The sequence below is a fragment of the Aedes aegypti genome, chromosome 2, assembly GCF_002204515.2.
Source record: "Aedes aegypti strain LVP_AGWG chromosome 2, AaegL5.0 Primary Assembly, whole genome shotgun sequence".
Classification (NCBI taxonomy): Eukaryota; Metazoa; Arthropoda; class Insecta; order Diptera; family Culicidae; genus Aedes; species Aedes aegypti.
This window is the reverse complement of record NC_035108.1, coordinates 312,577,362-312,601,804: the sequence shown is the minus strand read 5'-3', so window position 1 is coordinate 312,601,804 and position 24,443 is coordinate 312,577,362. Positions and strand designations below refer to the sequence as shown.

Here is a 24,443-nt window from a genome sequence, read left to right as displayed (position 1 = left end):
CTCCATCATGAAATTTTGTCATCAAACATCAAGATTCTATGGTGAAAATTAAAAACAATAATAAAAATGTTTTTTTTTTTTGTAATACAAAATTTAAATTTTATTTTTGAATTTGTAATGAAAAAAAAAATGTTTTCAGTCGTGTATTAAATCAACAGTTTCGAAACTAGAATTTTTCAAAAAAAAAAAATGCGTGCAAAAATGTATAGGCCATTTTTAAAAGTCAGAAGAATCAAAATGATCTATTTTTTATGGAAAACACTTATTCCACCATACTAAAACATATGCAAAACTTAATCCAAATCGAAGAATCGAGAACGATTTTTATTTTTTTCGACTCATTCTGAATGGAAAACCGTCACCTTTTTTTTTTGTTTTCGCCCCTCAATAATTCTTTAGGAAGTTTAATAAAAAAAATTTCGTGGTTTGTGCCTTGAAATGTGGGAGCCCCCGGGGACCATGGCCACCTCGCCTTCCGTAAATATGGCCATAGGGAGGGGTTTTAGTATTTTTGGTTTTACTCAGACCTGCTTTAGAAAAAGTTTTAGTTTCAACCAAGGAGGTTCGATATTTCTGGCATTAGCTTAAGCGTTTGGTACAACATGCAAGTAATCAAATAGTACCTAAATTCGTCTTGCGTGTTAATATAGTGCTATTATAGAGTTGACATGCCCTATATTATTAGGCAATAGAACTCTTTGATTTTTTGCTCGCAATTCAAATCGCCTAATCGATTTGATTGATGTTCAAAAATAAACTAGCATCAACATAACTTGATCCTTACTTACTTCGAGTCTAAAAATACATGACTGATAACGTATGTACGTCTGAACGAACATAAATCCGCCGCGTGGCCCTAAAAATATCATCTTCAGTCAACGAACGGTCTCCATTCCTTTGCACATATGTATTTAAATGTTTGCCGGTCGATGTCAACAAACCGGCATGCGGAGAAGATATTCGAATAAAACGAAATCTTCACACGTCACTACCTTTGCAGCAGAGAGTGGTACAAGACGAACCAGCGAGAAATGCGTCATTTTTAGTATCATTATTTTCTTAATACGAATGATGTAATTATTGAAACACAGTTGAAGAAAACGCATTGTAGTATTTTTTTACCTATTAATATTTTTTCGAGAAATTACTTTTTTAAATTACAGCAAAAGAACTTTTTTTAATCGGAATATCTTGAAATTATGGCAGCTGCAAACGAAATAAGATATAAAAGACTACGTTGAATCCTATTTTAGAAGAATCAATGAATTAATGAATTCACTATTACAGAACAGCTCATTGCATAAACTCGATAGATATGCTTGTAATATTTGGTTACAGTGCGTTCTCTAACGTTCTCCCCTAAAATTGCATTCATAGCAACACCACTACGCCGAAATGAAGTCTGAACTTGAATGAGATTGTTTACGTAAATTATTTCGTCGAAAAATCAAAAGTCATGCTTAGTTTCGGCGTTTTGAAAAATATGCGTAACGGTAAGTAACAAGAAGATGAGTTGCGACTGCTGATTTAGATAATAGCAATTAATGTTAGGATTACTAAACTTGGTAGCAACATCGAGTATTGAAACATATAGCGATCAAATTAAATGTATTTTTAAGGAAGTAATCTTTTTGAAAATGTCTGTGACTGCCTTTTACACGTGCTACCGGATTCTCAGAATAAATAATGTATAATTACATGTACGGTTCACATTTCGTTTTCAATATTGGCTAGGCGTGTGATGATAAACCTTGACATACGCGTGGGAATAGCGCTGCTGATAAGGCCGATTCGAATCATCCTTCTTTTACCGAGTACAAAACAGCAGCAAGGTGCCGGTGCCTCCATTGCTGGACTTTGTCCGATGATGAAACGGGGATCATGCATCGAACGGATGATGCAGTCTACCGAATCGTGACTTTGATAAATTCGATGACACCAGCTAACCGCCGCTGGTTTCGGGGCTGGTCTTTGCTATAATTGGCAGAACACTCGTTGATAATGTTTTTGCTTTCCTTATCGAACGGTGTTTCATATTTTATTGTTATTGAACTGAGTTTGGATTATGATGGATGATGAAGCCGTCGAATACTTGTGATCATATTTAGAAGTTGTATACCTTAAAGGTCGTTTGGAAAAGGTTTTTCATTCTTTAGAGAAATAGAGATAAATGTACTTCAAAGAAATTATAGGAGTAATACATATTAGGTATCAGAAGGTCGGCTCCAGAGGCACGTTCCCCGCCATTTGGGAGATTTGTGCCATCGCCATGTGAAATAAAAAAAAAAGCCACTAGTAACAAATTGATAATCAGCACAGAATTTTAATTAAAATAATATTCTATACTGCAGGGGAAGACGGGGTAAGACCGCCCGCCTAAGAAATTTAATTCATATGTCAAAATCAAGAATCAATAAATCCTTTTTCGATGCAGCATGTCGTTTTTTGAAGCCTTAGGCATGATCAAAAAATATCACAGGTGTTGTATTTCTAAAAATATTTATTTCTTGAAGCTTTTAAAAAGAGATGTCTTATCACGATTATTTTTAGCGACGGGGTAAAACCGCCCACCCACGGGGTAAGAGCGATTACCACGATTTTCGTACACAATTTTGTGAAAAAATATATTAGTTCCCTGTGATTCATAAAAGTATAATGTTTTATGAATTCTACATTGATTATCGTGAATATTGAATCATTTTTAGGGTTAATTATTTCAAAAAACTTATTACCTTGAAACACCCATATTTTGGAAAAACTATGCGGATTTGGCTTGTATTTTTCACAAAATTGATTTCATTTCACTTGAACAGTAATGTACAACGTAGTTAAAACTTTAAAAATGGTTTACACAGTTATTTGATATAAATTAGGGGTGGCGGTCTTACCCCGTCAACAGTGGTCGGTTTTAATCCGCTTGCGCAATTTTCACAACTATGGCCTTATTTCAAAGCTTAATATTTACAATTCGAAATTCACTTCAATGAAGCATATTTCACATTTCTGTTAAAGCATGGACGGGTAATTTGTTATGTTTTTCCAAAAAATCCCTTCCGAAATCCTTAAGTAAGCATCTGTTAAATTTAGATCAAATTCAATATTGACGAGCAGAAACTTTGTTTATGACATTTGTTATAAAAAATTTGATTTAAATATCACACTAAATACTCCGGAATGTCAAAAATCTTGTGTTTATGGAAAGTGCTTGATGAACTTTTAAGAAAATTGCCATTTTCATGCCAAATTGAAGGTGGTCCGTCTTACCCCGGCGGGCGCTCTTACCCCGGCGGGCGCTCTTACCCCGTCTTCCCCTAGATATTTTCATAACATTGCAGGCTGACATAAAATTCAGAACTACAAAGGGATCGTTCAAATATTACGTAACGCAACAGGGGGAGGGAGGGGGTCTTCCGTAGTGTTACGGTCCATACAAAAATTTTAAATTTTTCATTCAAATGCTGTTACGTGGGGGAGGGAGGGGGTCCTTAATTGTCAAATTTTGCGTCACTTCTTCTTTTCTTCTTCTTGGCATTAACGTCCTCACTGGGATAGAGCCTGCTTCTCAGCTTAGTGTTCTTATGAGCACTTCTACAGTTATTAACTGAGAGCTTTCTTTGCCAAAGTTGCCATTTTCGCATTCGTATATCGTGTGGCACGTACGATGATACCGGGATTCGAACCCAGACACCTTCAGCATGACTTTGCTTTGTAGCCGCGGACTCTAACCACTCGGCTAAAGAAGGCCCCAATAGTTTTGCGTCACGTAATGTTTGAATCATTCCACAGAAAACAATCTTCTATGCTGATTATCTACGCGCGCAGGACAATTTGTTACTGGTGGCTTTTCGTACTCATGCTACGTGTACTAGAGCAGCGAGCTCGATTTGGCGCACGGGGTCATCTACACCTAATACCTTTAGGGTCGTTGAGGGACCACTTAGCGTCCACGTACGGACTTCAAATGTTTACCTGTTTTTTTTTCTTACCAAAACGAGCACTTTACAATGACTCACTTATAACATTTCGCATTTTCAAAAAATTAGGGACGGCCTAATGACCAGGTACCCATACTAGGTTTACACAGAGTTGACTGAATTCTGTTCCTCAATTTGAGCTCGACATGCGATAACAAGCTTCGACCTTGAGATGACGGAAGCAAGAGCTTTTATACCAGCCTGACTATCTGAACAGAAGTAAATGACTTTACCCATTACGCTTTGTTGAAGTGTTGATTGCACTCCACACATAAGAGCAAATATTTCCGCCTGATAAACGGTGCTGTGTCTACCTAGTGAGTAAAACTGATTCATCCTTAGCTTACGAGAATGTACACCTGCACCAGCTCAACCTTCAAGAACCGAGTCATCAGTGTAACATACTATATTGTTTGATAAACTTCTTTCCGAATAGCCAGACGTCCATTCTTCCCGTGAAGGGAATTGTGTGGTAAATGTACTGTGCGAAAAATGACAAGCAATTTTGAGATCACTTGGAGCAAGGACAATTTTGTTCCAATTCACCAAAAGTGGAAACAACGAAGAGTGTGTAGATCAAAGATTCACTGGATTTTTCTCCAGTAGATCCAGTACCCATAAACGGTAAGAGCAAGAAAGTGCTTCTTGTTTAAGATGTATGTGTAGTGGCACAACGTCGAAAAGAGCCTCAAGCGCTGCCGTGAGAGTCGTACAGAACGCACCAGACATCGCCATCAAGCACATCCTTTGGAGATGGCCCAATTTGGATTGGATTGTTCTCACTTCGCCCTTTTGTCATAACACAAGACATCCATATGCCAATATTGGTCGAAAAATTGTTGTGTAATTCCATTTGATATACTTGGGTTTGGGGTCCCAGGTTTTACCAAAAGTTCGCCGGAATTGACCGAAGGCCGTGCAAGCTTTTTTGGCTCTGAAATCAATGAGAGGTATCCAAGAAAGTTTAGAATCTAGAACGTCTCCTACATACTTAACCTGATCAGTCACATTAATTCGTTTTTCCGTTAAAAAGAACAGTGGATGTTTTATTCGGGTTAAACGAAAGGCTATATTGGCGTCACCAACTCTCGACTACCTGAAGAGCACTTTGCATCAGGTTGAATAAGGTGCTTATGCACATACCAAATATCAAAGCTAGATAGTCATCGGCAAATCCATAAGTTGGAAAACCACAAATATCGAGTTGCCTCAATAGCGTATCTGCTACGAGATTCCATAAAAGTAGTGATAAGACTACCCCTTGGGGGCATCTGAAACCATTCAATTTTCGAATCGCAGCTTGACGCAATGTCGGTTTTTGAGCATTTGATGAATCCAATTGGTAATCATTGTAGGTAGCCCATGGCATCGAAAGACACATTATCAAAGGCACCCTCAATATCCAAGAAAACACCCAAGCAGGATTGCTTCTGAGCGAATGCTCTTCGATATCGTATACAACTTTCAGTAAAAGAGTTACAGTGGACTTTCCAGATTGGTAAGCATGTTGATTCACATGAAGAGGTATGCTTGCCAAAAAAATATCACCAGTGTGATAATGAATAATGCGTTCCAGACATTTCAAAAGAAAAGAAGTCAGACTGATTGGCCTAATACTCTTCGCTTCTTCATACGACGCATGTCCTCCTTTGGGGATAAACTTTACAGTAATATCACGCCAGGATCTGAAAATATACCCGGTATCAACTACTTAGCTTTTTCAAAACATGTTTGATAAACTCAAATCCCTTCTGCAGCAGAACAGGATAAATCCCATCTGCTCCTGGAGATTTGAAGGAGCAAAACTATTGAGTGCGCATTGAATCGATTCAGTAGTTACGATACTGCGAGCCGAAGCCAGAGACTCATAACTACATGAAAAGACATTTGGTTCATCCGTATGTGCTATGTTCACACAACCGGGGAAGTGTGTATTGAATAAACATTCTAAAATGTCTTCACCAGAAGATGTAAAGTCACCATTAGGTAAGCGAATTTCGTTCACTTGGAAATCCCTAGATTTTGCAAGGATCTTGTTCAGCCGACTAACTTCACTCAAACTCAGCAGATCGAAGAACCTTCTTGTAAGCCTTGTGAGTCGACTTGAATGACTCTGATCCAGCTGGACGGCATCTGTTACAACTCCTTCTACATTGTTTCCTGAGTCTAGTCAGATCGGAATTCCACCATGGGGTCCCTCTTGTAGTCTTTACAGACCGCGGAGGACATGCTTCTTCAAAAGCTTCCATAAATTAGGATGTTGTAGTATCAACGGCATCATCCAGATCACTTGGATTTTCAATGGGCGGACAATATCCATGAAATTTGGTCGCAACCAATTCAATATAGTGTTCCCAGTTTGTTGACTGAGGATTCCCAAAACGTAAAGTCTGCGCGGTAACACTTGGAGATTTAGCGATGATCAGATAATGATTCCTCATCTGATACATGACAATTCGTTAACTCGTGACTGATTCTATTCGAGCAGAGCGTTAACACGTCTTCTCTAGTAGATATCATGAAGGTTGGGCGATTGCCTATATTAGGTAATCTCAGATCTGACTACTTAAATATTCCATTAGACTGGAGCCTCTCAAATTGATATCTTAGCTGCTCCAGATCACTCAGAGATGCATTTGAACGCGTTCTGTTCATGTTCTGTTCAAAGCCTGTGCTCACGAGAGCCGTGTTCAAGTTCAAACAACCTACGATGTTTGAAAACGCATGTTATATAGATTCGGAAATTGTGTTTTTTTTTCACCCATTGAGAATTTTACTCGTCATTTATTACAATACACATAATGTTCACTATCCGAATGTTCATTTGTCCTATAAAAGAAATATACGTTTATCTCACTATTAACTACGATTTATCCACACCGGTGCTGATCCTATGGCTGCCATCCGATTTTTAACAACGTTTCGTCAAAGGGCACAAGCCCAGTTTATGTCCAAATTAGGACTAGAGTGTTTTGAGATTAAGGTCACTTCATATGTGAGATTCCGGAGCATTTATCTCAGTTGTAAGTTGCCCCTGATCGTACTAACCAATACCATTCACCGGTCGTAACCCAAACATCGAATATGTGCTGTACCAACATCTTGATATATGGTATGATGGGAGGCCTCAGGAGAAAAAACGTAGCTTCGTCGAAAATTTTGGAGATCACAACTCTATGATCAATCTAGTTATCATATGTGTGTTCAAGAAACTGAACATGAACACGAGAGCATTCAAAGGATCATTTGAGAACGCTCACAGAACATGAGCGTTCAAAATGCGTCTCTGGCATCACTGCCCACAATCAGCGGAAGGCCTTTTTTTACGCAGTGTACGGCAACTAGTTTGAAATCTTCCGTTGGGGATAATTGGTCATGTGGTAAACATACCGAACAATAGACGTATTTCCTATTGAGGTCACCAATAGAAACATCGATTGTGACAGCACATACATCTCTGGTAGTTAACTCAGAAATGAGTGTAACAACGATTGCGTTATTAGCGAGCACGCATGCGCGGAGCATGGAGCGCGAGTTTTCCATTTCATTTCGAGTTTGCTGAAAGTAGCAAAAACTGGGTCCACAAGGTTACCTTGATAGAAGTTCCCCTCACGAAAGTAAGGTTCTTGAACTAACGCTTTTGGGCTGTCTATTTCTGCATGAGTCTGCAAAGATTGATCGTTGCTGTTCTTTTATGCTGAAGATTGATCTGAGCTATGCTAACCCTAGCCACTACCCAAACAAGGCAGGATTAAGCTTTTTGCTACCTCAGCACCAAAAAGACCAGCAGCGAAAAAAAAAACAGATCGGTATCTATTGAAAGTCGCCAAAGGTGAAAAAGCACAGAATACACTGTAGAATACGCATGATGTGAAACAATATAGGTGATAATTGAAATTAAATAACAACATATTCATAATCCCGCCCTTATTTTGCCTCAGGCTAGAAACTGAAGAAGAGCAGCCGATTATCTCGGAGAAACACAAGGTCACCTGCGCCATTGTTCCGGGTAGCACAGGAAGGGCACAATACTGTAGAGGTATCATCCAAAGTAACTTGGAGTATCAGTTTGTTCACCAAGGATTCCTAGCAAAATAAAGTATGCGAAGTTATATTCAATTGGTCACAATAAATATATCAAAGGTCAGATAAGGTATCCGCACCTGGCATATAATAATTCTTCAACTCAACTGATTCCTTTCGAGCAAAACGTTAAGTTTAACACTTCTTCTCTTGCAGGCACCATGGAGGTTGAACAATTGCCTATATTGCCGAAACATTTCAAGTACTACTCAGGTTGAGTATTCCATTAGGCTGTCGTCTCTCAAATTAATATCTGAGCTGCTCTTGATGATACGATGATCATGAGCAGTACTGTTTAAAATTATCGGAAGAGCTTACGATATGCAGTGTATGATACAACAGTTGAGTGAAAATTTTCTGGCGCGTCCATGAGCCTTCTTACGGCGCGTTTAACTTCAACCAAAACAAAGTCGCCAGCGATCAGTTATTGTTTCAAAATAGCGGAATAAATAATCTGGCAGATTGGATTACCGTAAAACGGGGTATCTTTGATAATGCAGGTAACTTTGATAGTGCGTTACCCACCACATACTATACCACATATCATAATTTTTGTTAATCGGTTAAGCAAAACGAATGCAAATCTAAAGAATATTAGTATGACACTTCATGCAAGAGCGTTTTCATTTGAATCGAGAGCATATAATGCTTTATATACGAATATTAAAATTGATACGATTTTAGTATTTTCGAAACGCTTTCAAACAATCTGTTCTACGATCACTATTTGATGTAGTTTTGAATAGTTGGTCACTTATTTTTAACAGCCTAGTTATCACAGAACTTAAATATGGTCTCAAATCTCTTAGCGAAAAGCGTTTTCACAAACTGGGACCATTTTTGTAATCTAAGTCAGAAATTTCAATATAACGTTAAACGCCTAGAGGTATGCAATGCCCTACAAATGTTACGTAATTCATTCAATTTTGTTCGATGTATACTCCATTATCAAAGTTACCGAAAACAGAAACCCGACTTTCGATTATATGAAAAAATATGTATCCATTCAAAATAAATCTTTTGGCAATCTATCAAGTGCAATCGATAGCTAGGATGCCAGTACTTGTTTTAAAAATATAAACTATAATTTTTTGAAACAACATGCATAAATATTCAAGTTTTCTTCGAAAAAACTATCAAAGTTACCCCGTTTTATGGTACCTCCTTTCTAGATACCTTGGTTCAAACCATGGTAGCCATGGTACAAATCTGAGACGAGACTCGCGAAGACGGTCTTCTTTTTCTGTGATTGCTGAGTTTTTTTCTTATTCCACTTTGTGTTTATACCAATTATGCGCATGCTGTTCAAATCCTCACATGAACCTCTCAGCAAAAAATGATTGAGTTTGCATCATATCGAATCATAAATAGCCGTTTGAATGAAATTTCATGCCAGCAAACGTAGCAGACATTAGAAACAATTAATCTTCGGCCTAGATTTATCAGCAACTTTGGAAAAAACTGCTCCGCCGACTGAGATTTTTAATAACAGTTTACTTTGAACACAATACTTTTCACTTTTTCTGCCATAAAAACGGTTGGCTGCATTTGACGTTTCGTGAGAGGGGAATCTGGGCTGCATATGACGTTGATATTTTTCCTCTTCGCGAGTCTCTCTCAGGTACAAATCAAACCGAAAGAAAGCAGTTCAACTGCACGCTGATAAAATTTAACTTGAACTCTATGATATTTTTCGTGACGAAAATCTAACACAGATCACAGATTATTGCTTTAGGTACAATATTATAAGCGTGGGTACGAACTGACTAAAGCCAAATGCAAGGCTTACTACACTCAAATAGCACTAGCAAACTGAGCAAACAACGCGTTGCTACAGGAGAAAAAAAAACAAAACACACTGATGCTGCCGCGTACTCGTGCCGGTGTACTGTGCGGTTGTAATACCGGTTTCTAAACATCGGTTTGAACTTTGGTACTCTAAACAAAAGTTCGGGTTTAGGTACTGCTTCGTGAGCTGATTCGTGGTTTCGGTTTGAACACGAGGACAGGGTTCGAAGCGAGTACGAAAACACCAGTACCCAACGAGTTTGATGTTCGTTTGAAAAGACTGAAATAAACTGAATAATAGGAATATCTTCCATTAAGGTTATCAATTGTTACAGCACATACCTTTCTGATATTTAGTCAACTAGGAACTTGGGAAGGTGTACTAGTTATGCACATAATTCTTCCCTATTTCGCCATACGTGATAATTTAGTTGTTTTAAATTTCTTAATCCATTTGTGTGTTTTAGTAGTTTGATATCAAATATATCTTGATGTTTAAGTATTCAAAAATATTCAAAATGTGGAAGTTTTCGAGAATCCACATATGGCCAAATAGGGAACCACTATAGCCATAACTGGTACACTCTACCTATGTGTTATTTTATTTCATAATCACGATGTTGGCATTTCTTCATGTTTGCTGAAAACAGCAGAAACTACGTCCAAAAGGTCTTACGGAAGTAAAATTCTTGAACTAGCGCCACATCCATGAGTCCGCAAAGATCAATTTTGCTGTTCTTCAATAGTCTATACTAAAGATTGATCTAAAATATTCAAAGCGTAATCACTACTGAAACTAGGCAGTATTGAACTACAGACAAATCTCCATGAGTAGATATTTCAAGTGATCATAGACTCATGGAATAGGGGCCCAGATAGCCGTAGCGGTAAACACGCAGCTATTCAACATGACCATGCTGAGGGTCGTGGGTTCGAATCCCGCTGGTCGAGGATCTTTTCGTGAAGGAAATTTTCTCGATTCCCTGGGCATAGAGTATCTTCGTACCTGCCACACGATATACATACCGTCGGACGGGGCTACTTTTGATTCCAAGGGCTACTTTGGACACTCACCTTTTGTATTTTTTAGCAGCGTAAATAATCGAGCAATTTTGTGTCTTCAGCACTTTTATTAACCAAAGTATGCTGTACCACTAGGCAAGATTTTTTTTTTGGAACAACATCAACAATAACAGGATAAACAAGAAAACATTTCAAAAAAGCCTGAATAAATATTCACAAGGTATAAAACATTGGCTATGCAAACTTTGTTTGAATTTTACCCATGTCGTGGAAACTTATAGGGAGCATCACAAAACTATCGAATCGTCATGTTTCATGAAAATCCTGTGATTTGTTTTGCTTAAAATTGTTGTTTTATTAAAATAATTGATCAAAGGTCTTATTTTTACGACTTTCATTTTATTATGATGTTTTGGTTTGTATATTTTACAACATTAAAAAATAAAATAAATGTTTGTAAAAGTGAATAGACATAAAACACACATATTTCAATACGTACCAAGTGTCTCTAATAAAGCATAATAATAATAATACGTACCAATGACAAGTACACAACATAATTTCTAAAAATAAATTCCGTCATATTTTACATGAATTTGCAGTACAAAACAATTACATCCTTCAAATGCTTAAAATAAACTACTTTTAAGCCAGCTCTAAACTGCTAAGAAGCTAAAAGCATATTGCAAAAGCAAACTTATTTCTTTAAGATCTTGCAAAGCTTTACTTCATAGATTGCGTTTTCAATGAAAACAACTTACTGGTATTAAATTAGTTAATGGTATTAATGTGATCCATCTACATATCGTTCATATAACAGTCAGAATAGAAAAAAAACAGTTATTGTACATAACTCATTAATCATCGCAGTACCTAGTAGTTACAGCGTTCGTTTATGTCAACAAAAAAATCAAGCATTCGTAACTGATAGTTCCATTTAAGAGGAAGTTGAAAGTTTGAATTTCATACTGCAAACTGAGAATAGTGTATGACATGATTCGTTGAAATTTGTTATATATGTGTAATTGTTTCTAGCTTTGCCATTTTATAAATTATGTTTATCAATGGAAAACGTTCAATAAAATCACAGCGGACGATAATCTATAGAATCAGTTTGAAAGTTATAAGGAAAAATCATTTCATTATGAAATTGTGAAAATGTCCAAAGTAGACCCTTTTTTGTCTTGAAGGACACACTTTTTTCGCTATTCAAGCATTTTTGTTATTTCTTGATGGATTTGTCTCATATTTTGCACATTTGTTGCGTACATATACAACTTAAATATAGGCAAGAATTATCAATATATATCCATAATTCTAAGAGGTACAAAACCTCAAAGTTGAAAAATGTGGAAATAATGTCAAAAGAAGCCCCGTTTGACGGTATGCAAAAATGGTCAATCGGCGAAGAAAGCTCTCAGTTAATAACTGTGGAAGTGCTCATAAGAAAACTAATCTGAGAAGCAGGCTTTGTCCCAGTAGGGACGTAACGCCAGAAAGAAGAAGAAGGCTCATGGAAATATCGAGTAATGGAACAGAAATTCTCTCGAAAGCTGTTTGAAGAGACCATCATAGTACCGTTTTGATTCATATTACGGACAGCTTCAAATTCCGGACACTCTCGTTTGTATGGGAAACATTTCACACGAAATGTTTCAATTTTCGCCGTCCAAAAGTTCTCATTTTCGAGGCTCGTTTTATTAGATTTTTTCTATAAATATCATTGCAAATTTATAATGCCAAACTACCTTAGACGTCTCTTAAGTGGTTGAACGATTTCAATTGATGATTTGACTGTTCCATTTATGATTATCATTAGCTGTCCGTAATTCGAATCAAAGCGTCCGGAATATGAGGCAAAAGTGAGGGAGCGTCCGGAATAAGAATCATGAAAAGGCCACACGTTTTGATTTATTTAAAATTATTCAAGGTGCGGACGCGTATTCTTTACCAACCATCCAAAAGTTAAGGGCTTCCGACGCTCGATAACGCTAAAAAATCATACAGAATGATTTATTTTGTATGGTCCAAGCTGGGTTATACTTCACTGAGGCCTTAAGTGTCCGTAATATGAATCAAAACGGTAACCATGAAATTTCGGTTTTATGGATCATCGACTCATGGAGGATTCACTCAGTACGAATAAGAAATATCATAATATATATAGTAATACGCCTTTTCTTCCTAAAATCTTCGATCCGAAAGTAAATGTGTACACCTTTTAAATGCGAGCTGGAGACTAATATTAACTCAAACACAAATTCAAGTGTCCTAATCTACTGCATCTGATTGTTTTGTATTGTGTAACTGCGTACACTTGAAACACTTCTCTCGTCGCTGAACTTCACCATTTGAGGTTATCAATGAATGCGCAAAGCGAACCCATACAACAGCTATCACTGCAGTTCGCCGCAATAGCAGCTTCTGATTAGAGTTGGAACGAAGGTGAGGCGGAACGATTTAACTATTTGAAATGCGTTTCCTCGTTTGTCCGTTGTTAGTTGGTAATACTGGTTCTAACCGACATCTGGCACCATGTGGATGATGTCGCATCAGTGATAGCAGAATGGAAAAGCACCCTGAGTGGTACAGTTTGAATCTTAAATCCAGCAGTTGATTAATTCTTATAGAATGAATGATTAGCTCGCTTAATGTTGTGAATAAAATGTAAAGTTACAATATGTCGACCGTCGCTCTAAGTTACTGCATAGCAACTCCCTATTCTAGAGTTCCAATGTCCTGATCCATATTCCATTGGCTACACTCAAGTGCTTCATATGCAATCTATTCAAACCATCGTAGATCAAAGTACCCAACAGTGGTTCGAATTTCATTGATTCTGGACATAACTAAAAATGTTTTTTTCCACTTCCCGATAAAAATAAGAAAGTGGGTACCATTAATCTAAGAAAAGGTAAAATAAATGTGATTTTTTTTTTCAGTTTGAGATGGTAAGTTATTTGAAGCTGTTTTTCATAGTTTTCTGTGTTTAAATGAAATAAATAGTTAACGACATTACAAGAATGACAGTGATGTCAACTCCGAAAAGTGAAAGATCACTGCAAAATCGATTTAACCGAAAAGTGTACCAAGCTCAATGTGTAATGGTTTATCTTTTGCGGAAGGCGCTCCGTAGTAGAACTCGTTGTCTATGACAAAGCAGTGATAAGACTTCTTTCTAGTTTCCATTCCCAACTAGCTTATCAGAAGCAGGCACCAAGGCAGATAGCTAGCAGTTGGAGGATTTCCTTCGAGATAATTGAAACATTGATGTGTTTGATTGCCAAATTGGTCAATCGAATGCTCATCCAATAACAATCGTGTTCAAGTTATAGACTTCATCTGAATTTATTCTGCCTCACCACATGTGATTGTATATACTAATAGAACTAGAGTATTACGACTAATCGAATCGGTGCAAAATTGCTGTCCCCTTGTCGGTGTGCAGAAAGTACAAGTCCATGTGTATACGTTTCAATCCGACCGGTTCTATCAAAACAAATAAATTAGTCTGAATTATATTTATTCCAGCTAACTGACATAAACATCGTGGTCGATCGCGCATCTGAGAATTTTGCAATGCAACACTTCACAAAGCATTCTGGCTAAAGTTGCTGCTTAGAATTCTATACATGTATCATAAATTGTCCAGGACTCTTTTGATTACATTCTATAATGATTCTTTTATACCTAAAAGTCATACGATATCACAGTGTTCCGGAAAATGCTCCAGGGATTCTTCAGAAATGTTATCACTGATACCTCAGGGAATTATACATTTCCTAAATTTCACTGGGATGTCTTTATCAATTTGTTCCTGGGATCTTTACTCCTGATATTTTTCCACCAGAGTTCCATCCAAAGAAGACTACAACAAACTCTTCCAAACATGTCTCCAGTAATTTCTCAAATAAATTTTCCATGGATTTTTAAACAAAACCGTTTATGGTTTCCATTAGAAAACGCTAGATACATAATTCCAGTAGTTCTTCCAATTATACTTATACATTTTTCAGGGATTTGCTTCTGTATATCTTCTATTTTGCTGGAGGTTTTCAGATATTCCCCAAACTTTCGCACTGGTTTTCCTCTGGCATTATGTCGTAAATGGGAAAAGTTTTGTTTTCATAAACTTGAAAATCTTGCGCTACTCTATGCACTAGTGACAAAAATTCCAACCCGAAAATAATGTGTAAATTAGAAATAGTGCGACTAGGGTCGGTGTTCTCTTACGGCCGTTTACAAAATAGTTTTTGACATGAAGACCAGGAGCTATTTATCTAAGTAGCATTGATTCACAGCTCGATTTTGTTTAAGCAATGATCGAAATAAATAGTTTCGGTTAAAATTATTGGTGCCTTGCACATATAGTAGATCTATTGTTCCTATAGAAGTAGGAGGGGATCCCTCAGTACCGGACACCTAAGCTGAAAAATTCATAATTAAAAAAATATTGATTATCAAAAATATAAATATGAATTTTGATGGTGTATTTTAGTACAAAATTCACCAATCTTGAAAGGGTGGAACCCAATACCGGACACGATCTAGAAATGCCTTGAATTATGAAAATGTTTTCATCATTTAATGTGTTTACACTGGGAAAAGTATTTTATTGCCAATTCAATGCATTGCAACCTAATCTGCATGCCATCCATAAAAAATTATCTTTCATATATGATGAAAAATAACACATAATGTTACGATGTTGCTCTGAAATAAAAATAAAAATCATATTTTTTATCATAACTTTTTTCCAAGATTTTTGACATTTTTTGTGTTTTCTACAAAGTTGCTTGTCATGAAAAAACCCGTGTTTTTGCTGAACATATCACCACCCTATCTTTTGTAGTAACAAAGTTATTCATGACTCAACTTTGTAGAAAACACAAAAAATGTTAAAAATCTAGGAAAAAAGTTTTGATAAAAAATATGATTTCTAGGGGCCATTCACATACAACGGCATATATCTCAAAAAGTATAAGAGATAGAAAAATCGTGTCTTGGACAAAGTTGTTTCAAATTGCCAATTCTACAACTTTGCCAAAGACACCATATGTCTATCTAAACATTTTGAAAAAAATTTACTGCTAGGTGAATTGATCACAAAACTTTTTTCGTCAAAAGTTGCGCTTTAATATACCAAGTAACTTCTCCGAACAAACTAAATCGCTAAAATCAACTGTTTGGGCGCTATTCAAAAAGCGCATGAAATCGAAAAAATAAAACACAGTGCAACGGTGCAGAATTCAGTTCACACGTTGCAATTCTATCCTTGGAGGAGAATGACATCTCACCTAAGATAATCCTTGCGATACAAAATATGTTTTGAAGAAGTCTTTTTATGAACGTATTATGAGCGGTTCCATTTGAATTCGAATGTCGGTTTACTTTTGTCTTTTTTGATTTGGATGAAATTTTGCACATGTTTTCTTTATGCCCAAAAATGCCTTTTTGCATCATCGGCTCGTCATTTTGACTCTAGCCTTACTTTTGAGCAGTGTTGTAAGCAATCACGGTAGTCGACACGTTTTTACTGATATTCGGCAGCGCTTCCCTTAAACATTCACAACACGAGCGATCAAACGAATTTCGAAAAGAAAAATGTCAATTGAATGCCACTGAGCACGATAGCTTCGCTAGGAAGCGTTATGGTTTTATTTGTTTCTGTTCTGCTTTCACTGTATTTGTGTTACATTCGATATAACAGACAAGATCAAACTATACATGTTGTTTATGATCTGATGTCTGAATTATTTGCAAAACTTATGATTTATGCAAATTTCGTCGTATCGAACGACATTCAATTGACCTTTTTTCGTGTTTGTCGACGTTCATTCTACCGCTCGTGCTGTGACTGCTGACCATGGCAACGCAACGAACGTCGCGCAAAGTGTCGAATGTTTACAGCACTGCTTTTGAGAAGGGCCTAAGAAAAAAAAAATCCTTAGTAATTTTCAAAAAATTATAACTTAGAAACGGTTTGTCCGATCAGTTTGGTGCCTTCCGCAAAATTTTAGGTTATTGTTGGGACTATCTGGAAAAAATATACACTGTAAAAAAAATGTTGTTATTTTTTATATATCGAAAATGAAGCTAAAAATCAATTTTCTCAAAAATTGTAATTTTGATTTTTTTTTTATTTTTTTATATGTTAAAGTAGACAAAAAATGAAGTCTTTTGCACAGTGGGTCAAGATGGAGAAATCATGGACAAAAAAGTTATGATTTTTTGAAAATAGGTGAATTTTTGAAAATGGTCATAATAAACTTTTTAAATATTTTTAAACTTGATTTTATGAAAGTACGCAAAATTTACAACAAAAAAGGTATACGGAAAAATCAGCCTAACTTTTACCGTTTTAAAGATGCAGCGATTTTAATACAAAATTATGATATAATTTTCAATTTTCGGTCATTATAATATAACTTAGAAACGGTTTGTCCGATCAGTTTGGAGTCTTCCGCAAAGTTTTAGGTTATTGTTGGGACTATCTGGAAAAAAATATGTAAAAAAAATGTTGTAATTTTTTATATATCGAAAATAAAGCTTAAAAATCAATTTTCTCAAAAATCGTATTTTTGATTTTTTTATATGTTGATTTCTCCATCTTGATCCACTGTGCAAAAGACTTCATTTTTTGTCTACTTCAACATATAAAAAAATTAAAAAAAAAATCAAAAATACGATTTTTGAGAAAATTGATTTTTAAGCTATATTTTCGATATATAAAAAATTACAAATTTTTTTTTTACAGTGTATATTTTTTTTCCAGATAGTCCCAACAATAACCTAAAACTTTGCGGAAGACTCCAAACTGATCGGACAAACCGTTTCTAAGTTATATTATAATGACCGAAAATTGAAAATTATATCATAATTTTGTATTAAAATCGCTGCATCTTTAAAACGGTAAAAGTTAGCCTGATTTTTCCGTATACCTTTTTTGTTGTAAATTTTGCGTATTTTCATAAAATCAAGTTTAAAAATATTTAAAAAGTTTATTATGACCATTTTCAAAAATTCACCTATTTTCAAAAAATCATAACTTTTTTGTCCATGATTTCTCCATCTTGACCCACTGTGCAAAAGACTTCATTTTTTGTCTACTTTAACATATAAAAAAAAATCAAAAATACGATTTTTGAGAAAATGGATTTTTAAGCTTTATTTTCGATATATATAAAAAATTACAACATTTTTTTTACAGTGTATATTTTTTTCCAGATAGTCCCAACAATAACCTAAAACTTTGCGGAAGGCACCAAACTGATCGGACAAACCGTTTCTAAGTTATAATTTTTTGAAAATTAATAAGGATTTTTTTCTTAGGCCCTTCTCAAAAGTAAGGCTAGAGTCAAAATGGCGAGCCGATGATGCAAAAAGGCATTTTTGGGCATAAAGAAAGCATGTGCAAAATTTCATCCAAATCAAAAAATATAAAAATGAAATTTGGGAAAAAAGTCGTCATTTTCTGTGGAACCGCTATGCAATTTGTTTACCGACATGTCGGTCTGTTTCGCTCAAAGCAGTAGGGAGCAAGGAAAAGAAAGCAATGAAAACTAGATGGATAGGTACAGTCTGGGAGGGAGATACCAAGGGTAAGTGTTCCCTTAGTTGTGGGTGTTCCTATAGTTGCGGTAGTGCCGTTTTCACTGTTTTTATTACACTATCCACAGAACCGACACTGCCAATCGACGTATTAGCTTGTTGATACACGGAATAGTTTAAAACACCGTTCAAATTGCTTTAAACTGATGAAATATCACTAAAATTGTTAAAACTTGTCTTACTTGTACCAATAGTTGCGGTAAAGTGTTCCTATAGTGGAGGATCTCATAAGAAAACAACAGATACCGCAACTATAGGAACACAAATTAAAAATATACCGCAACTAAAGGAACAGTGACATGCTGTGGGTTACTGCGATGAAATCATTTTTCTCATTAAGTCAATGGTCGTTACTTGCCGTTACAACATTAACTTGTACATTTATTGCGCTTCTTGAATTTAGGCGGTTAAATGAAGTTCAATCGTGCTTAGTACTTCCACTATTGGTACATCTACCCTATACGAAATTTATGCACTTCAAGATGAACTGAGATTCTGATGTTACGAACTGTCACTGTGATCCTGGATCTTAAACAATGGACAAACATAGAAAAATCGCGTAATTGATCAAAAAATATTTTGGCGTTTCATCAAAGCTAACAAAAAATCGAATTAGAATCAATTCAAGCTTATTCAAAAGCAATGCTACGTGTGCACTTTTTATTCCGATTGAATATAAAGTGTTTAAATATGTATTTTTTACCTTTTTCCAACAACTATGATAATTAAATACTGCTGTGTGCATTTGAAATGCAAATATCAAATGCGGGAACACCAAACGCGGTAAGATTTTTTACAAGAAATGCGATGTCAAAAATCGATTTATCTTGCTAGGGCGGCGGTGATTTATTTAATCGTTGCTAGGTGTCCTTTGATTGTTTTGTGTTACCGCATTTGGAGGACGTTTAGTCAAGATTTGCTCCTCAAATGCAAACAGCAATACATAGAAAACTGTGGCCCATGTTTGTCCAGAAAGATCGAAGATACACAACTAAAGAAAATTAACGATTTTCATCAAGACTGCCTTGATTGTCATTGGCAAACTGGAGTTATCATACAGATGAACCGCAATTGAGGTTTCATTTAGGCGTAATATGTAGCTCTGCATTGAACATGATTGACTGCCCGCAGTTGCTATTCCGTTATTGCATGAACAGCACTTACACAGGGAACCAACAGACGCTACTCAGGATCAGTACCCTTAGTGTGTAAATACTGGTGCTCTTATTATTATAACAAACAATACCGGCGCCGGCTGCGTCCGAATGCAGGTTAATTTGAGGAGAGGAGAGAAATGTTGACATGTTACTTGCTTTATAGAAGCCGATAAGTCCTCTGCACTTCCACAATCGTTTTGGTAAACGATAGAGATATAATTTGGAATGAATACGTGAGCATACATACGGATCTAGGACAGGACGTGTCAGGTAAAAGTACAAAAACGAAACCAATTACCTGTCAAAAAAGACCACTTCTCATTGGCCGTTTTGGCAAAGGCCTACTTCCACATCGTTGAGTTGAATTGCAACAGGGCACTTTGTTGCTAATCAGGCCGTGTTGCTGGTTCATAAATTAGAGTTTGCACCAAAATTTTGAACTTTTTTCATGAAATCTTTTTGTATCAAATTTAATAATATTCGATGTTAAATTTATCGCATGTGCTCCTATAATGCCAAAACAAATTCAAAATACTTAATTGAGAGCAAAAATATGGAAATTGTGTAAAGTTTCTACAAAAGTACCGTCGGGTTTGAAAATAATCCTGATTTTTAAAAAGGCGAGCATTCTCTATTGCATTGAATGAATGAAGCGGATAAGAAACTACCAAATTATGAGTCTAGATGTTTGAATTCATTCACAAGATTTGCCTAAAAATAATTTTGGTAGCACTGGCTTTTGCATCGTCAAGGTTATCGGATGAAAAACAACGGGGCAGTCTTAGTTGAGCTGTCACGTCCTGTCCTAGATACAGATGACCGATACCGATAGTGCGGTTACTAAGCGAACCGGACGCTACTGACGCACTCTGATTTTTTTTTCTTTTTTTCACCTGAACAACGCGAACCGGGCACAATTGATTCGGGTTCCATCGCTCGCCCACAAAGGAGCATGCAACAGATTAAACTCCGTAAAATTTTGCTTAGAGAAGAACTTAAATGTGCCGGTGACAAGGTTTTTCAGGAATGCAGAACTACATGCATTCCAAAAAAAACCTTGTCACCAGCATATTTAAGTTATCTCTAAAGCTAAGTATGCTGTTTTGCTCAAGAAAAGTAAAGAAATTCCTTGACAGAAAGGGTCAAGAAATTTCCTACAGAGAGCCCCCTTTGATCAGAAAAAACCATTTCTTGGGAGAAATTTTCCACGCATCGAGATAGGCGATTCCTTTTCTTGTCAGAAGCAAACCGGCCTTGAGCATTTTTTTTTTCTTCAAAAGTTTACTTTTTGGTGAATAGGGTCATTCGGGGAAAATGCCTTTGGAAAACCCTTGTCATTCGACATTTGTAAAAATAATATTCATGGTAAAAAAGCACACTTTTGAAATTAATCTTAAATAAAAAGCATAGCTTTTGCTATTCTAATTAAAAAAATAGATATTCTCACACTGACGCAAGAATGCTTGTCCAACAGTCTATCAAGCAGTCTTAGCCGGCGCCATTTACGGTACAGCGCTACTGTTCAAGGTTAAACATTCTCCTCTATTACTAGCTAGGTTCTCCATCACTACAACAGCTCTCTGTTTGTTCCTCCTCCTCTCTACCTTGTCCACAGCGCAACCACTACTGGATAAGTAAGCCCTCGAAAAAGGGGCGCGACATCAGTCGGCTATTTGCTCATTGCTCGACTATCTTGACTTGCCTCCACGCGCAACTAAGCGGGCCCGCCTGGTTGCATCGGAACTATAAGTCGTCTGGGTGGCACGTTGGTGTAATGGTTGCCCGTGAATGTTTTGAACCCAAATCTGTGTTGGTTCAAATGCGCAGCGATGGCCTGATCGTCATTGTTGTTAGCTGACGTCAGCTTTTTATATAGTAGGTACTAGCCCGAGCAGGGAATGAGAGCTAATTAAAAACTAATGTTGATGTTGTGATGTCATCGTATATGATAACTCCATATGGCGATATTCTGATCAAGTTAACAAGAATCGTAACAAAATATAGGATCAAAATTTTGTATGAAAACAATCAGAATAATAACACATTTTGATAGCACTATAGATTATTTTGTAAAACCTCCACGAGTCGGTATTGAACAAAATATTCGAATCATGAAAATATCTAGTTATAGAATAAATTATCTTTGGAAAGGTGTCTGAAGGGACCATCTTAGTAACCGTAGTGATTTTTCATGAAAATATTTCAATTTGGACTTTACTGACCATACTCGCAATACAGTTCCATCAGGAAAATAATCGGCAAAGTTGTAGAATTGGCAATTTAATAACTTTGTCTAAGACGCGATTTTCCTATCTCTTATACTTTTTGATATATATGCCGTGGTATGTGAATGGCCCCTAAAAATCATATTATTTATTATTACTTTTTTTCCAAGATTTCATAACATTTTTTGTGTTTTCTACAAAGTTGTTTGCCATAAAAAGCCGTGTTTTTTCTGAGCATATCATCACGCTATCTTTTGAAGTAACAAAGGAAGTTTATGAATTCCTTTTCTCCAGGGGTAGTTTAGCCCCGTATAACTGCCTTCGGCGCAAAATGGCGCAGACAATTCATACCATATCTTCCCTTTCGGTAGTAAATAAAAACTTGTGTTCATAAGCGTCTGTTCATGGGTTTTTACTATCAAACAAATATGCCTTATTAAAACGAATTTGACCGATAATTCCTTTACTTGAAAAAACTACATAGTACAACATGAGATACAATTTTAAATATGCAACTAAGAAGTATACTAATAATAAACTCGATTCATGAGGAAACTCAAAAAAGATGAAAATTCAAATGGCACTGTTATCGAGTTTATCAATATTAAAATTATATCAAATTTTCATCAAATGATTCAGTTCTAGAAAATGATTATCAAAAATTGTTATCAATATGTTATCTAAAACAATTTGAAAAAATTGATATAATTTTGAAATCAGATTTTGCTCGGGAGGTAATCACTCAAACGTCATCATTGACGATAGCATTCACGTGCTTCGTGGGAGTGAGACTACCTATTCCACTGCGACGCGGTTGTCTAACTACAGGCGTTTCTATTACTCGAATTGAGCAGACTTGTAGGTATGCATCAAGCCGAATTCCAGAGAGCAGTACATTCGATAAAACAAACACTTTTGAGCATGTATTTTAATGGACACATTATTTGATTTGATTAATTGCTGCTTTTTTGCGTCGATCATAACAGTTAATTTGTTTGTATACTATCTCGCACAATACCATTGTACATGTTCACTAATTACCCTTATTACTTTTATTTGTTCCAGACAAAAACTGACATCACCAAAATGGAACCCCTTCAAAGGTATCCGACTGCGGTGGAAGGAGAAAATTCGCCTAAACAATGTTATCTGGCGATGTTGGCATATGCAATGTGAGTATGGTTCGTCCTAGCCTGTGGCGATCGACTTGCTAGGAATGGCTTGTTATCAGCTGACAAGCTTTTATAATCGCTTTTATTCTATTAAGAAATCCAAGCTAGCAAAACAAGAACACATGAGATAATATTGTTTGCAAAATAATATCCTGCAAAGTCGAAAATTCAAATAAAAAAAATCGATAATATTTTTATTCTAAAATGGTCTGTCTGATAAAACACTTTGTACCTAATTTAAAAACTTGTCTGATTCGCTTGAGTTTATAGTGTTTTTATTTTTTTCAATGGAACATTAAAATAACCAAAACGGCCGCTATGGAAGGCATAGCGCCACCGTAGCCTTGTGTGTTTGACAGAAAAGCAATGCTGTCACAATGTTAAATCCCATATACAGTGGCGCCTTTGTTTTGATGCGGTGAGCACTTGCAAAAACTACCTTCAATGATCCATTGAGTATGCGTGTTATTTACTACTTTTCCACACGTTATTTCAAATCCAGAAAATAGTTTTTAATATCATACGAGCACTTAAGATTTTTAAAAATGGAGTGCTTCGTGAAGCCCAAGCAGGACAGTTCGGTTTTGCGTCGTCCGATTGATTTTGGTGACGGATTCGCGCGTTTTTGTTGCCGGAGAATTTTTTTCCCCCTGTTTTGGAGCGTCTTGCTGGGTAGTGCTTCGTGAAGCCCAAGCGGGACAGTTCGGTTTTGCGTCGTCCGATTGATTTTGGTGACGGATTCGCGCGTTTTTGTTGCCGGAGAATTTTTTTTCCCCTGTTTTGGAGCGTCTTGCTGGGTAGTGCTTCGTGAAGCCCAAGCAGGACAGTTCGGTTTTGCGTCGTCCGATTGATTTTGCTGACGGATTCGCGCGTTTTCGTTGCCGGAGAGTTTTTTCCCCCTGTTTTGGAGCGTCTTGCTGGGTAGTGCTTCGTGAAGCCCAAGCAGGACAGTTCGGTTTTGCGTCGTCCGATTGATTTTGCTGACGGATTCGCGCGTGTTTTCGTCGCCGGAGATTTTTTTTTTTTCACCTGTTTTGGAGCGTCTTGCTGGGTACGTATTTGGGAAGGCCCAAGCAAGACGGTTTATTTTCGGGACGCCAAGAAGTTTTGCTGTCAGTGTCAGTTTTGTGTTCAGTCGAGAATGGATTACCAACTGGTGAGTTCGTTTCATGCTTATGATAACACATATTTTCTTGAAAGCGTAACTTTTATGTAATATTGAAACAAACTTTGTATGGTTCGTCACTATATGTGTCGGCATTATGCTTTTTTCTTATACAATTTAAATATACAATTTTTCTCTTTTTGACATTATTAAAAATTATTTATTAAAAAAATCTTTTGAATTGTTCGACATTGTGAATGTTGACGTATTTTCTAAAACTTCTACCATATCGAGACAAAATGCAC

At 36.4% G+C, this 24,443-nt stretch overlaps 1 protein-coding gene across 7 annotated transcripts in view; it reads left to right on the top strand.

The window, feature by feature from the left end:
* The window catches only part of LOC5568981 (carbohydrate-responsive element-binding protein), a 184,121-nt gene that overhangs the window by 62,870 nt on the left and 96,808 nt on the right, over window positions 1-24,443 (top strand). For 6 of the 7 annotated variants that reach the window (XM_021845703.1, XM_021845701.1, XM_021845702.1 and 3 more), the window contains one exon: window positions 22,927-23,033. The exons of the other annotated variant lie outside the window; for it this stretch is intronic. In XM_021845703.1, coding sequence (XP_021701395.1) covers window positions 22,927-23,033 — 107 coding nt within the window. The remainder of the gene's footprint in view (window positions 1-22,926; window positions 23,034-24,443) is intronic. 7 annotated transcript variants of the gene reach the window in all.